General features: G+C 27.8%; 1 protein-coding gene across 4 annotated transcripts in view; it reads left to right on the top strand.

The window, feature by feature from the left end:
• RapGAP1 (Rap GTPase activating protein 1) overlaps positions 1–16,866 on the top strand; it is a 153,083-nt gene that overhangs the window by 66,507 nt on the left and 69,710 nt on the right. The window contains exon 1 of one of the 4 annotated variants that reach the window (XM_065502112.1): positions 7,088–7,176. The exons of the other annotated variants lie outside the window; for them this stretch is intronic. Within the exon in view, the coding sequence (XP_065358184.1) occupies positions 7,103–7,176 (74 nt within the window). The 5' untranslated portion in view covers positions 7,088–7,102. Of the gene's footprint in view, positions 1–7,087; positions 7,177–16,866 lie in introns of those variants that run through there. 4 annotated transcript variants of the gene reach the window in all.

The raw sequence follows: 16,866 nt of genomic DNA on the forward strand, positions 1-16,866 counted from the left end.
TAATAATAATTATTTATAACAATTATTTCCCTACAAATATATGTATGTGGTATCCTAGGCAACTCTTAATAATAAAATAAAAGCTTTGATTGTTTGTCATTTTTACAAATTTTATAATAATTTATAATTTTATAGGAAAACTGTCTTTTATATAAAAAAATAGTAAACATATACATATTTTAATTATCTCTTAATTCGTTTTCTATAATTTTTAGTTTAAGAATTAGAGCAATTTTTTTAATGTGTTTACGTTTTGACGACATTTTTAAAATGAACTTTTACTTGCATGTGTAAACGCTCAAGCAACTTGTAGACATTTCGATGTATTTTCGACATTTTCGATAATAATAATACAACTTTCCTCAATCTACTTGCATGTGTAAACGCACCGTAAGCAAGAAGTTTGATGTGTGCTGTTTCTATGTGCTTATGATATGTGCATGTTTTGTTGTTTGCGTCTTCTGAAAGTAAAAAACCGTTTGTAAATGATGTAAGCCAAGCAGTACAGTTTATTTTAAAGAATTTGTTGCACATTAAAAGGCTATTTATAGAACCCAATTTAGTAAGCCAAATGCAAATTTTACGTTCTAGATTCAATAAGAAAACACATGTAAAATGTTGATAGACTTACTCGATTATGTTCCATTGTAAGTTACAATATTTGTTATAAAAAACATTTTGTACTCACCTTTTAAATAATCAAACACAGTAGGAAGTTGAATTACTTGAAAAGCTAGAGCAGGAGGGTGTCTTCTTTATCTGGAGTCACTCCCACTTCTTCCAAACTCATTATAATTAAAAAAACACAACACAATAAAAAAAACTTTAAAAATCACCACTTTATTCAACACAACAGATTCAACTCACAAAACAGACTGATGCAAATTGCACTGCAAAACTTGAAAATAACCGACGGTGCGAGTATAATATTACTTTGAGAGCAGTTGAGAGAGTCAATTTTATACCGTTTTTTTCTCTCAGGGATCAATTTAAGATTTTTCTTACTTAATTCAAGAACGTGTACTTAAAGTAAGATTTTCTTACTTAATTCAAGAATTTCATTCTTGTTTTAAGAAAATCTGCGCTTGATTTTTTTAATCAATCCCGTTAACACTTGTTCTAAGTACAAATGAGTGTGAATCGTACTTATAACTTTAAGTACGATTCTGGCAAAATTTAAGTAAAATAAACTTAAATTTAGAATGTGTTTTTTCTTTCTGTGTATGTGTCATAAAATATCTAAATATAATCCTATCTAACCATAATTTAATCCCTTGATATAATAGTACCACAAACATAATATGATTTCACTATAGATAAACATGACCAAATTATTATTATTATTATGAAACAAAACACTAAATTTTCATTTCAGTTTTGAAGCCGAGATTTTAACTTCATACTAAGGAAGCCATCCTAATGTATTTAGTAGAAAAGTTAGCTGGTATGTCTTTGTATGAGTGTGTTTTGGTTTATATACGTCAATGTAAATGTGTTGTATTAAATTACCATGTAGTGACACAATAGGAAAAAGGAAACACAAATAGGTGAACGTACTCTTTGATTTAATTTTTTTCTTTATGTTTTCTCTCAACAAAACATTTAGGCACCCTACACTTCAAAGAGATTCGTCGTTTCTGTAATGTCCTTAAAGCAATTCCATTATAGTGATTTCTATAGAATATTAAATGCTAAAAATGAATACTTAATCATACTATTACACTAGTAGGTACTTTACCAAACAAAATAGTTTATTTTAAAGAATTTATTTAAGGTATTCTTAAGTTTCAAACATTTTTTATTTAAGAATTTTCTCGAGCTCTATTCGACTTGAAAACAGCTACAGCTATATATATAACAATCTAATGTGTTGTTTTGAGTGTAGCGTGCAACCCATGCCAATGCATTGGTACTTGTTTCATTTTCATGTTGTTTTTGCTTTCAATTTGTATGTGTGTGTAGGTACGCGCACATAAATCCCATTAAACATTTTACACTAAATTTGGTCAGAAGTCGTACCGACAGTCTGCACAAGTTGCCGATTTCCTTTTCGATTGTATAAGTGGATGACACGAAATTGTAACTCATTGTCTAAATCTTAATTTTTTTATTTGTCGGACAGAATTCTTTATAATTTTCTGAAAATTCGAAAATTTTCTATCTGATTAATGTCAGAAGTCTCCCAAAACATTATATATGTATAATATCGGATGTGCAGACTCGCCTCAGAATTTCTACCAATATTTCAGAACTTGTGTAGAAAAAGCTGACCTTTAAAAAAAAAACCTTTGACGGTTAACCGAAAATTGGCCCTTTTGAAAAAACAGGGTTTGATGGCTACCCGGTTAATCTACTTATAAAGGAACTACGAGTATTATAGAAGTTTCAACAAAACAAACATAAAATAAACAATAAAATAGTAGTCAAAAGTTATTAAATACTAGTTGACCGCCCCGGCTTCGCCCAGTACCTATTTACTAATGTTAGTTCTTCAAGTCTCTTCAACCCACATACACCTGCGTGTTCTTATTTATTTGCAAATAAAATATTTAAATTTGTACAGCAAACTTTAGGGGGCATTTTTATTACTGGACTCAAAAAAATTTCCGAGTTTTACCCGGAATTTTTGAATTTTGTTTCTTTACAAACCATCTCCTGAAAATTTTGAATCGAATAAAAAAAATCAGCCAAATCGCTCCCGCCGTTCTCACGTGATGACATTACGTACATGGACCATTTCATTTTTATATATATAGAAGATATGTATTTAATATTGGCCCTATGCTCCAACTCGCAACGACGGGAATAAAAAAATATGTAATATAATATTATTATATAGTAATTAAATTTCACAGATGATTTATAAACTAAAATTTCAAGAACAGAACACACTAATTAAGTAAAATTTGCCGAAAGAAGATAATGAATGAATTTAAGGTTTGGTAAAATCATCAGTAGGTTTTGAATGGAATTTGTAGGAATTTGTATGATTTAGCCTAAATTTTTGAATTGATTCTGGAAAAGTCCTCTACTTGAAAATTTTTATCGAAAGAACTATTTATATCAGAAGTTTAGATTATCAATCAGACCAAATGACTATAAATAAAAAATCCACCATATTTATTGATTTTAGTGCCACATTTTACAAACCGGTTAACCGAGTAATAAAAACCGAATATTAACATTTTAATTTAACCGGTTCACAAAAAAGTCGCAATTGCAAGGAAACCACGATTTTTCGGTTAACAGGTTTGTAAACATCAGACACATCGGAGACGTCGCCAAAAATGTTTACTGGGATGTTTTATTTGCAATTGAAGTTGTTCTTGTTGTATAAACTTAAGTGTGGATGTGTGTTGGTTGGTTATATCAATAGTCGTTGTTCTGTTAAATGAAAATAATAAAATTTTTATTAAATTTAAATTGAAATAAATACCTTTTAAAATAAATTATAGAGCAAAAGAGCTGAATGAACACAAAATTAAATGTTTAAACTTGCGAAATTATAACCAATCGAAATTGAAAGAAAATCCCTAAAAAGGGAAATGAAAATTGTTAATTTAGATTTACTTTTCAAAACAATTTAAACGTTTTGAAATCCTTTAAAGTAATCTTGTTGAATAATTACTAGAAGTAGTGTGTACCCTTGATAAAGTTTTTATTTCTTTCTAATGACAATATATTTTCATCAATTTGACCCTTTATTCTGCTAACGCGTGCTCTAGTTATTTTTTCATCACTTTTTTCTTTTTCATTGAATTTTTTATAAGACGACAAACCCTCTTTATCATTTTTTAAGCTATGAAAAGAAAACAACTTGTATAGTGACAGTGAACCCAACCACTCAAAAACAAAAAAGAAAAGAATAAAAAATCTATATGTTCTTAAAGACCTTTTTTAAATGTAACAAAATCAGGGTGAGCGTTTTTTTATTCATTCAAAGTGTGTCTTTTAACGGTATAGAGATTATGTATGAAAAAACCACAACAAAAAATTAATTTGAAAATTTTTTTGGGAAGTACAAACCAATTAAACAATAGAGTTTCTTGAAAAAAAAAACACTTACAGCTCCCGCAGCAATTGAGTTTATTTTGAGAGCTGTGTGTTTTTTATAATTAAAGGGATGTTAAGTTAATAGATATAATAAATTTTGTTTTTAAATGTTTATAATAATTGGGACAAGCTGTTTTTTTTTTGTGGTTAATCTCAAAGATTTTGAATTTGAATATTGAAGAACAAATATTAACTGATGTGAGAATTTATTATCAGGATCAAAAAAGGAATTTAGGAAAAAAATAGAAACACCCAGAAAAAGCCACAGTTGCTGCAATAAATTTTAAATAACTAAAGTTAAATAAAAAAGTATACACCCTAAATATTTTAAAATACCTACATAGTTTATTTTATTTTTACTAAAAATTTAATTAGGATTTAGTTTGAAACTAAGGGAAAACACAGTTTCAACTGATTAATGAACAGATTTTCCGTATACATTTGTACTAGACTGGGAGCGATTTTAAATTTAGAGATATACAACTGGACTTAATTGCTTTTGGACTTGGTAGGTCTTTTTTGAATTTATTTCAAAACATGCGTTTTTAATAAAAATTTTTTATTTTCAAGATATCCTTTTAACAAATGTTAAAGTGATGAAAAAGCATCACATTCCATTTGTTTTTGCAACTTTATAGATCAACGACCTTTTCACATAGAACATTTCACAATTAAAGTTGCTTTGTAACTGGAGCAACAACATTAAAAACAGCGCACACAGCCATTGCAGTTTGACATTTGCCAAGCATTTCCCTTTTTAAATTTATTTCGAACATCATAATGAAGTTCCTCTGCGATCCTGGTTGGCTTCAATATTAAAGATGTGATCATACCAGATGTTGTGTTCAACAGCTTACAGAAACTGCAGTACATAGATACCAAAGTAAATCTTAATAGATCCCATTAGGTTTCTAAGTACATCATTCCTTATATCCCACATGTCTTATATTCATCGGTGTTATCATTGCAAAATTCTTATATTTCCAAAGATCAATAAACTTTATGTAGAACATTTTCTGATTAACTGATCATCCGTTGTTAGGTTGCATTGTAATCAAGCATGTAGAACTCCCTTTGGAAAACATAATAATATTTTATTCTCATAAAATTTCTGATAACATGTTGTGGTTTGAGTATGACGATGTATCATACCAGGGAAACTGAAAAAAATTAAGGGTGGGAAAAACATGCAACATGACCAAATAATGTTCGATTTGAAAAACTCATTAGCACAACATTTCAATGGAAAATCTTACAATTGCTCTATATGGAATGATTAATAATATAATGCAATCGGTAAGAAATTATAGTGCAACAGTCATGTTCCTTTTATAGAGTTCTTACAATCGTCTTTAAGAAATCTTCGATTTGTGTGATCATACCAATTGCATGACATGCAACCATTATTAATGTTGTAATTTTCAAATTGCATTATTAAGGGCAACATTTTATTGAACTAAAAATACTATTCCATCAATTCGACTATTAAAAACATTTATTTATAGACACCCAGAAAAATGCATTAGTTCCATAAATAGTTTAAAAACTCTTTCTCATTTGTGCTTGAAACCAATGATCACTTGTTAGATCTTAAATATCGTTATCGAAATAATGCAAATTAGCTTAAGCGTTACCTCTTAACCGTTCGGTAGCAAACCTTGTATCCGTCAGTTTGTCTGTTTGACAAATTTTGAATTTACAAACTAGAAAATCAAACCAAGTACACTGTAGCCTACTTTATTGTTGCAATTAAATTGATTAAATCTTTTAAAATTGATTTTTCTTATTCGTTTCTTATATTTTTGCGGATATTTTAAAAATCTTTTGATAATTCTTGTTTGCACATTTATACTTGCGCTATCCTGTTCCTGACTAAAGATCTTTTTATAGATATTGTTTGCTAGTAGTAAAAAAAAAGTTTAGAACTGAAATTTAATCATTCTCACCATGACTTCGGTAGACTAACATACGTCATTATAAAACATCTATCAAACTTCACACATAACTGAATGAACTCTAAGTAGAACATTTCCGACTACTAACTAGTTGCAAATCAACTGAAAAACTATTACGAAACTGCACTTACACCACTTACAATAATACAACCATCCACCCTTTTCTACCGGCACCACGAACATCATTATGAAGTTACACTATCTGATCCTCTGTTGTAACAACTATGTTCGTGGTATGATCAAACATTTGTAGTATAACAACATGTTGTAATCATACTAAAAACCGCTGGAAAGAACAGAAAAACACACAGGGGTTGAAAGAAAGAACTACAAACAAGTAATTGAACAAAATACTAACGTCTCTTGAAATTTAATTTAGTTTTAAACTTATTGTCGTAACGATAGGTAGGGCTATAAGATATTTATGTGGAAATCATATCGAACGAATATTGAAAAAACGTGAGCGCGATTTTATTTTTATAAGAAACAAATAAAACGTGTTTAGAAATTTAAATGAAAACGAATTAATTTCTTGGATTGGATTTGTGAGAAAATTTTATTGAACAGAGTTTTTATTTTCTTTAAAGAAAACACTACTTTCTGAATTCAAAACGTGTTTAGTGTAAATTTAAAAACAAATAAAGTTACATATTTAATGGTGCAATATAATTTTTAAGATTTTTTCTATAAAATTGAACAAACGAATTTTTATTTACCTGTTTACTCAACAAGAGATAAAAATCTAATTTTAAAAACAAATCTCAAACAAAAGAAAATTTTGTATAAAACACCAAGTGTATCCTTTTAAGTGAATTGACGACCCTAAATAAACAAAAGCAACAAAGAAGGAAAAAAAGCAAAAGATCAGTTTTACGGTCAAAATATTTCTCCTTGAACATAAACTGAAAAAAGTACCTGATTTTTACTTTTATTTACTAGTTAAGAACATCGTATGTTACTTATAAGGAAACCATTTATTTAACGTGAGAATTAACTTGTCCTGTCTACTGAGGACTGGAAATTTGTTTAAAATATCTTTAATTCCTATTGCTGGATTAACTTGACGTCACAACGATCAACTACAAAAAGACAAAATGAAATACATTAGTAATGGTCATAAAGAATCCTACACCCTGGTGGCACGAAAAAGATACATGAAGAAGTTATTGTAAGTAGATATTCTAAAAACAAATATGTGTACTCGTAGTATTTTAGTCATCAAATTTTATGAAGAAAAAGGGTTTTTTTGGTCTCCTTTGAAAATTAAGATGACGCATAAAGACTAAACTGGATTATGGAGACAATTTCTAAATTGATAATTCTATTTTCTTTAAAACATATAAAAAATATTTTTAATGGCCAAAATTTCTATTTTTATTTCAATTACCCATTTTTCTTAAAATTCCTTTTTATGCAAAAATTATGCAAATTTTATTTGCCTGTTTACATAACATCCGAAATCTTTTATTTTTACGAGTGTTGCAAAACTATAATAAAACCTTTGGCTTATTTTGTGCAAAAATTTAGCATGCCCTCTTCAAATTGTCAAGTACAAACTGACATTTAAAAAGGGATGCTCACGCTCTCATAAATTATCCATAAATATGCAAATTTCTTTATTTTTTTTCTTTCACAATTTGGCACGCGCATGCGCACGGTTTTTGCATATTTTTTTAATTAACTTTAATTTCGAAAACAAAAAGTTAATTTAAATAATAGACTAAACAAACTGAACGATACATAAAAATGTATGTAAAATGCTAATGAGTATAATAAGTTTATAAGACATGATATTCTCATTTTAAAATTATGTATTAAATTTATGATTACGTGGAAGTTTGCATGATCTGTCCGTATTATTGCCTTTTATTTGTAATGGGTGTTCAGTGATACGTTACGGAGCAAGTGTTAAATTGTCTTAATCTATCATTTTGCCACACGTATGTGTATGATAAGTAAAGATGTTGCAACAAGTGCTTTTAAAGAGTATTTGGCGGGAAATTTTATTTAAGCAAGAGAAATATTTTAGACGCTTGTTTGTTAATGTTTAAAATAACTAAAATCAAGTTTCCTGAATTTTTTTTTTAATTTTTATAAATGTAACGTACAGTTTTTCAACAGTCAGCTGCTGTTTAAAAATAATATTGGCTGGTCAGTTCTTTAACATTTTTTTTATTTATTACAACATTCTTAAAGATTATAAGAAAAATACCCTTTTAAAAAACTATGAAAAAAAAAATATTAACAATGATTTTTTTTAAAAAAACGACACAATTATCCTTCGTCCTTCAACTCCATGCTAAGCTTGTTAATTACAAATATGATTAATCATTTCCTTAGCAATCTCAATAAATATTTTCTTTTAAAGCAAACAATTTAGCTTGTTAAATAAATATACCACATCATCTATCCAAGATGAGGATAGGATGATGAGAATTTCTTTTGTTTTTACCAACAACCCCTTTTTTTTGGCATTTAAACGTTTTGCTAAACAAACTGCCAACAGCAAATGCTTTCATGATTTACATTTTGTTTTTTTTACGCCAACAATTAAGAAAACGAAATTTATATAAATCAGAGTTTAAAAAAACAATTGCCGGTTGCCTTTTCCTTATACCATTTTAATCAATTTGTTAAAAATCATTTTAAGGCGTTAATAAAAATTGCATTAAAATAGACTAATTAATAAAGAAAATATTAAATAATTTTCACGTTTGTTGTACAACAACTAAGGAAAATTATTCGGTTAAACAACATTTTAAAAAAAACTAGCTGGTATTTAATAAGGGATCATTTGTACAGTGTTTGGTTATACAGCAGCAGTTTAATTGTTAACTGGTCTGAGTAAATAATTTAATTATTTTTTCACAAAACTCGTCTTATTATTCTTTATTTCAGTAGTTTACTTTAATGAACAAAAGTCCTATTAATCAATTGTAATAATTAGCAATTGACTAGCTTACTTAGAGTTAGAACTGTTTTACTTTATCTTGAGAAACTGCTCCTGGTATTACAGTTTCATTATGTTACGTACATGTATGAATGATCATAATCTTTAAACAATTTATGTGTAAGAAAAAATTTAAGTATATAATTTTTAAAGTCTATAAACATTTTTTTTTAAAAATTTTTCATTTATGGCTTGTTGTTTATTTTTCGAATTTTTAAGATCAAAAACATTTACTGTTTACTTGTTTCATTTTGAGCCAATCTTTGTAGCCAAGATAATCAGTTTTAAATAAAAAAATATTGTGTGTTTCTGTCTGTCTGTCCGTCCGTCAGACTGCCTATGTTGTATACTTGTACTCATATTATAGTTTACTCAGTCATTAATTGTATATGAGGGATTAAAAATGGCAAGTTAACTTTTGTTAAAATGTCTATATAAGTTTAGTTCAGGTTTTTTTTTTGTTGCTGTACTATATTTTTTTTTTCTTTAACTTCAATTATTATTTTTATGATGGTGCCACTTTATGGGCCATTAGTAGACTAGAAAAGAGTGTTTGGGAGAGTAGAAGGAGAAAAAACAAATGCAAAACGAACGCGGGCGGTACAAATGTTTTGTATGTGAGTTGTACTAGTCAACAGCAACGATGACGGGAATAAAATCAAAATAATGGTAACAAATTAGCTGTAAATTGTTTAAAGAAACTTTATAAAATATTTAATTAAATTTTGGAGAAAAAAAAGAACTAATAACAGACAAAAATAAGTATAAAAAAACTTGTTTATTTGTTCTTATAAGGTTTAATGGTGGTAATTTTGAAATAGTTAGTTTTTAGAAACAATTATTGCCAATTTGGTAATAACGCCTTGAACAACACAGTATTTTAGTTGGAAACGCAAAAAAAAAAAATAACTTGGTTTTTGTGTATAAGGCTAAAAGGTAACTAATAATGATTCAAGCTTTAATGTATGGTTTTGGGAAGTACTTACTATTATTTCGGTAGGTTTATTAAGTATTATTTTTCATTATTTACTGAAACTGAATTTATTTAATTTAAAAAAATTCTATCATGAAATTCGAGTACTCGCTTATTAGAGAATTATAGGTCTTGTATTTTTCTTATTCTAAACTGAAAAAAATTGTAATTATTCATATTCAATATATGGTTTATTTTAATGTTGACACTTTATTTAACTATTTAAAAAAGTTTTATCATAAAATTAGAGTACAAATCTATAGATTAGTTGATGACATTTACCACTTGTAGGGTGTTTTCTAACCAAATAGAGGGCGTTTTTTCTATACTTAAACAAACATGTGTTATTTTTATTTAATTTTATTGTTGTTGTTTTATTACAACAACGACAACAACAATCAGAAAACTCAGAATGACATTTCGTTACTTGTCAACTTATAATCAACACTTGTTTCTTTTTGCTAAAAGTCAAGACACATTTTGTTTTAATACTCTCAAGACAAATTATTGTCAAATCAAATAACTTTAAATCAAAATACAAAAAAAAAACACATAAATTTAATTAAAAAAAAAACCAACATGAAGTAATACTGGCTATATTGTTGTTTTCCCAGTACATACTAATTCTTTGAGTACATTATTATTACAAAATGATTATTTATAGTGAAGAAACTTGCGTACTCACTCCATTATAATTTAAATGTGTTCTTGGTTTTCTGAATTTGTTTTCTTTTTACCAAAATGATTATAAAGTTAATTGCATGTTGCAACCTTGGTTGCTGGCTAAAAGATCTTAAATCAGATAAATAAGTTAGTTTCATACAGTAATTACAAAAACCAGAAAGAATAATTTTTGCGCCCACTATCAATTGACAATGATGTTGTTTTTCATATTTAATCTTTTTAATAAACTGTTAAATCTTTTAATGCTTTAATCAATTGTTTCGTTTTTTTTATTTTATGGAATATTTGTATTCGTACAATATTAAAACTGACAATTGCTTTCCTTATGTAGATAAAGCAAGGTAGATCTTTCTTGCACTTGGGTTTCTTTCAGTGAAATTTTTGTTTTGCTTTGTCTTTGAAGAAGAAATTAAATTAAAAAAATTAGTATGCAAAATGTTTTGCAAATGCAACATTTGTCTGTCTGGTCTAAGATATACGTTAGTGAATTTATTCGTTTTGATATTTAATTTGTATTTAAATAAATTTGAAAACTAACGGCCGTTTAAAAAAAATCTACATGATTAATTGCAATTTCTTTTGACTGTGACTACAAGAATTATAGTGAAATCAAACGGCGGATGTGTGTTAAAAGATGTGGGAATTTTTAATATAAATATGAAAATTAAGTGGTCAAAATACTTCAAGGTTTTTTGCATTATAACTTAAAGACGAAGTTAAATTGTTTTGTTTAGAACTTGACATGACGAGTCACTATATTAGTCATTGTTCTCTCTCCATCCCAGCAAAAACTTTAAATGTACCTAACTCTGTTAACTCTATCTTGTATCGATGATGCTTAGAGAATTCGAATTTAAGTATCAATTTTTTTTTCAACGTTCGAACATATATTTTTGGAAGCTAAATTCAAATGTATAAATTTTAGATTCTTCACCACGAGCGGTTATTTACTAGTTGAAATTGTTGCTGGGACATTTAAAATGTAAATGTAAAAAGCTTAAAAAATATGGCGAATATTTTTTCCAAAATTTACCAATTCCTTTAGAGTTAGTTGGCTTATTTGTTCAACTTCACATTAAAATATTTTTAAACAGTTTTTTTGTGCAAATTTTCTTTAGGTTCCAAAGAAAATTTATTCAACAATTTTTAGTTTTTTTATTTTCAATTTAAATATTTATTTTTTCGTACAACTTTAAAATGAAATGTGCTACAAAAATGTTGGGGAGGGTGCCCAAACAGAGGAAAGAGCCGTCGTTGTTGTGTAATAAATATTCGACCACATGCTGTTTATATTACGCCAACAATCATATATTTTCACGAAAATAAACTGAAAATAATTTAAATATTTTCCACGTAAAAACACTCTTAAGAGCACGAGTCATAAAATCATTGATACAGCCACAATACCACCAGGCTGGTTTACTTTACTATCTATCCTGTTTGACAGTTGAGAAAAGTTTTTTCTTGCTGTCTTTGTTGTTGTTGCTGTTGTTATTGTTATGCTCAAGTGGCTTAGCTCAGCTTAACGGTGGAAGTGTCACCCAGTTAAAGACAAAAAAGTGACATTTTTGTGTTTCATATGTGAATGATCAAATGTTAAATTCATGTATCTTTATATGGGTCACTAAAATACACAAAGAACGTTTCACTCTACTTTACGTAAACTAAGACGAAGTGTGAAGTAATACAGCAAGCGAGTGTTAACGTAGGATTATGTCATAAATTTTCCAAACACCTAAAGAATTTCTAAAGAAGGAAAAGTGCTGCTGATCACGACAGCTGGTTGGTGGTGTTAAATACTAACAACAACCCTTTTCCTTTTTGGGGGGGCATATTTAATCATATATTTTATGACCTATCATCGTCTTAAGATACCAGTTGTTCTAGTTGTTACACTTAATCCTGTTTATTGCTTGCTTTTGAATACGCCAAAGGCTAGAGAAACTTTTCTTTAAAATCATTGAAAATTTACCTTAAAATGTTTTATTTGCATTTTAATTTTATGCAAATTGGTTTTCTTGCTAACTTCCGGCCATAAAATTGTAATTTATTTCCAAGTTGTAAATCCGCTCTATTACAACATCCTTTTTTCTTTCTTTTGCTTTACTTTCTTACCACCTTTAAGCATAATTTAATAAAACCTCAAGCAAAGTGTTAGATGTACACAGTTTATGGTCTAGTTTTGTTTAACTATCAGCCGTAATTTTATTTATTTTATGGATAAATTTAACCAGTTTTTGGCAAACTATTTATTGCCTGAAGAAATTTTCATTTCTATCTGTGCAGCTAAAAATATTTCGAACAACCCCTTTAAAACATTCATAACAACCACTAATTTCGTATTATTAAGCATCATTCTTGGTCACCTTTCTTTTTATCTTTCTTTTTTGTACAAGCAAGTTATAAACTCTAATATCCTTACAAAGATCTTTGCAGCCCTTGTTTGTCATTAAGTTAAACTTTTTTTGAATGTATTGTTCAACTATCTTCTTGTTGTCTGTGGAGAATTAAAATTTAACGCTTTACAAATGCTGCCAAGATGTTGGAAATATAAAACTTCAATGGTTCCACCTCATTTCCTTTTGTTTATCAAAGAAAGAAATCTCTTCTTCCCCTTCTCAATACACGTCCGTTTTTTAATTATGGTGTTGAGTGATAATGCTGAAAATCATGATCATGTTGATGAAACATTTGCGTATAAATCGTTTAGCAAACAAATTTGAATTATTTAATGTGGCAAACATTATTTTCATTTTCAACTATTGTTTGTATAAATTTTCTCACAGTTTATTCTTTATTTCGAATATTTTTCTTTGATTGTTGATTTTTTAAAATTTCATTATTTTCTCAATTTTATGACAAAGGTGAAGTGAAATTTCGTCATTTATCCATTGCCAGTGATTTAATAAGAATGAAAACGTTAGTTGACTTTATACACCTTTTTTAGACGTTACTAAAGTATTCGTTAAGATAAAGTGTTTATAAACAAATGTTTTCGGTCTGTCTATCAAAGATCAGAAATATGTACAAAATCGGCCATTTGTGGGCCGATTTTTTCGTTTTTTAATAGTAACCGATTTTGATTTCAGCATACAGATGAGCATGGCTATCTCCACTCCGCTATCTATGTTTTGTGTGAAATAGCATAACCTTATGATTTGAACTTAAAATTTGAAATTCAAGATTCATTATGTTCAAATGAATAACAAATTATTTTATAGTTAGTTAGCTTTTTAAATTTTCATTACATTTACTGGCACTTTTAATGCTTGAACATATTAAAAAAATATTTTTAAAAAAAATTGTAAGCATTCCTTTCTATAAATTAAAAAAAAACATTCTTTAATATTTGTTTAAATTAATGACAAAATGATTTCTTGTAAATTTAATTACTTTTCATTTCATGCAACCCCTGATTTTTTTAATTAAATTTCTCAACAATAAAAAAAAAACTATTCAATTACATTTTGAGGCGTTTTTTGAAATCTTAAATGATTGATGATGATCTCATTCGACTTTAAAGAAAATGTACTTTCTTCTCTCTTATGTTCATTATGGTTTTTCAATTTTCTTGGCTTTTGTTATTATTACTTTTCTGCTTTCATTTAATACCTTGAGAATTACTTAAGATTTTCTTAACACAAAAAAATCTCAGCAGGGAAAAAAACTAAACAAACAAATTGAAATTAAAATCACAAATGATTAATGGCACAGAGAACTAGATTGATTTTATGTGTTTGCTCATAAAATGACAATTACAAACAATTAAATGGCATTTATACAAGATTATAGTTCTTTAAGCAAATACATATATATGCAGTAAGAAGCAGTAAATCATGAAATTTCAATCAATCAAAAGTAAAAGGCAACAATTCCGCTTCCGTTAAACAGGCCTACACCACAAATGGTAAAGCAAATGGACAGACATTTCTAAAGAATTTTAATACTAAAAGCATTCGTTAAACACACTTGCTCCATACTATTTTAATTAAATTTTTTATGCAAATTTATTGTTTGTTTTTATAACTCAAATATGGTTACAATTTTTAATGGCTACAACTACGAAAATAAAGACGAAGAAAAATACTATTATTTAACTATTGTTCTTTTAAAACATTTATTTCCCATACACCTTTAAACCAGCCAGTGTAGTATTCATTTTGTTAGTCACTGTAGGTAGTATGTAAATGTTAATGTAAGTGATGACATTTAAGCAGAGATAAATTAAGCTTTACATGTCATTTTGACACTAAATTACATCGTAAACAAGAGAACAAAGTATAAAAACAAAATTAATGTGAGAATTTCAAGATTTTGTTCTACATTTAAACCGGCGGAAAGAGATCGACTTGGCCACACATGTGTGTATTCTGCCAAAACCTCAAAAAAACTATAAAAACCGTGGGGGCGTTCAAATTCTAAAAGAAATACAATGTGTGTGAAAGTAATAAGAGTATTCAAGAAGAAGAAAAAAACACACACCACACAATACATTATCACATTACCTCTAGTTAAACTAAGTTTAAAGCAAAGATTTTTTACAAGATTAATGACAGGATATTGTTGTTAAAAAACACACACAAGACATGTAATAAATGTCAATGTTAGAATTAATTCACTGTTGTTCAAAAATACCCCAAGGAATTTAAAATTCATTAAAAAATTCCCATAAATAAATATTTAACGGAAATTTTTAGTTTTTTTATTCCTATTTACTGTTTTTTCGTACTGTAAATTTTTCCAACTTTTTTTTTTTTGTATAATAATGGGTTAGAAAATCAGTGATACAAAAATTCATAGAAAACTAGAGCAAACAAATAAAATGAAATGTAGAGCAAATGAGAAATAGAAACTCTGATAAAAATCACACAAAAATAAAAACAGCATACATATTTGTAACAATGGAAAATTGTCACTATGAATCAAGGGATGGATAGTTTTTCTTCAACTTCAACTGTATAAGCATGAAGTGTAAATGTCCTTTTAATAAACGCCAGGCTAATGTCCTGCTGAGAGACATTACTCCAACTGATGTATTTTAGCGATAATAACTTTTGTCGAATGCTATATGTATTCGAAAAGGGATATTTTATAAATTGCATGTGAAAAGTCAAGAAGTTTGAAAAGGTTTTTAAGGGTTTCAGAGAAGAAAAACATGCAGTTTTGAGTTATATTAACATAGTGTAATTAGGTTATTAAAAACTCAACAGGAAATGTTCATATTTATTAGGTATTTAAATGAAAATGTTAAAATAGTGAGAATATTAGAAAATCGTATATTAAGTCATTAATTAATGACATAAATACTCGTACCAAAGAAGAAAACGCTTGGGAAAATGGGAAATTAAAAATCTAAAAAAAAATTAATTAAAACCATTTAGTTTAAAATGCAAAATAAATCAGACTTTAGACGTTTTTTTGCCAAACAAATAACTAAAATTTCATAAAAAGTTGAAATTTTCATTATTCTGCAATATTCATTTGGACCCTATGGAATTTATATATTCTGGATTCTTTTAGATAGGAAAGTTGATATAACGTTGCCTGTTTAATCTTACGTAACCAAAGCAAGTACTATCAATATATCACATATTTAAAATCAGCAATATCAGTTCATAAATCTCTCAGATATGAGCATTATAACATGATTACCTCTATTTTTAGGAAAGCTTAATGAAATCTAGAAAATTATTTATTCCGAAAGAGCGCTTCTTAGATGCAGTTGTGTAAGGAAATAAAAGCCAGAAAACAAAAGCTGCTTCCAACTTGTCTTCTGTAAGGAAGACGGCTAAACCAAATTTGCAGAAGCTAAAGACAGACATTTTATAGTTTTTCTTTGATATTTGTAGTTATTTTAAGCGATTTTAAAGCTCTTAAAAATGGCTTTAGCGTTTTTTCCATAACTCTTTGTAAAACAAATCCCATCATATTCCCCTTATCTGTACTTACAGCACAGTAGCAGACACGCAAAAACCTTCTCAAGTATAAAGTTTCAAAGGGTTTGCGTTTTTTTTCCTTCTGGTTTTTAAACTAGTGGTTGGTTTCATTGTTTTCCAGCCGGTTTTTATGATTTTTGGTCATCAAACAGAAAAACACGCTATATTTTTACAGACATTGAACATCATACTTATAATTTTCAAAAGCAATACAAACTTCAAGTGGCTTCAACTTCATTCATAATTTTTTTTTTCATTTCTTCTTTTATGTATAAAAGTAAGAGAGAAATATAAGAAGTGCTTGTGTCCTATTGT

The sequence above is a fragment of the Calliphora vicina genome, chromosome 2 (genome assembly GCF_958450345.1).
Source record: "Calliphora vicina chromosome 2, idCalVici1.1, whole genome shotgun sequence".
Lineage (NCBI taxonomy): Eukaryota > Metazoa > Arthropoda > Insecta > Diptera > Calliphoridae > Calliphora > Calliphora vicina.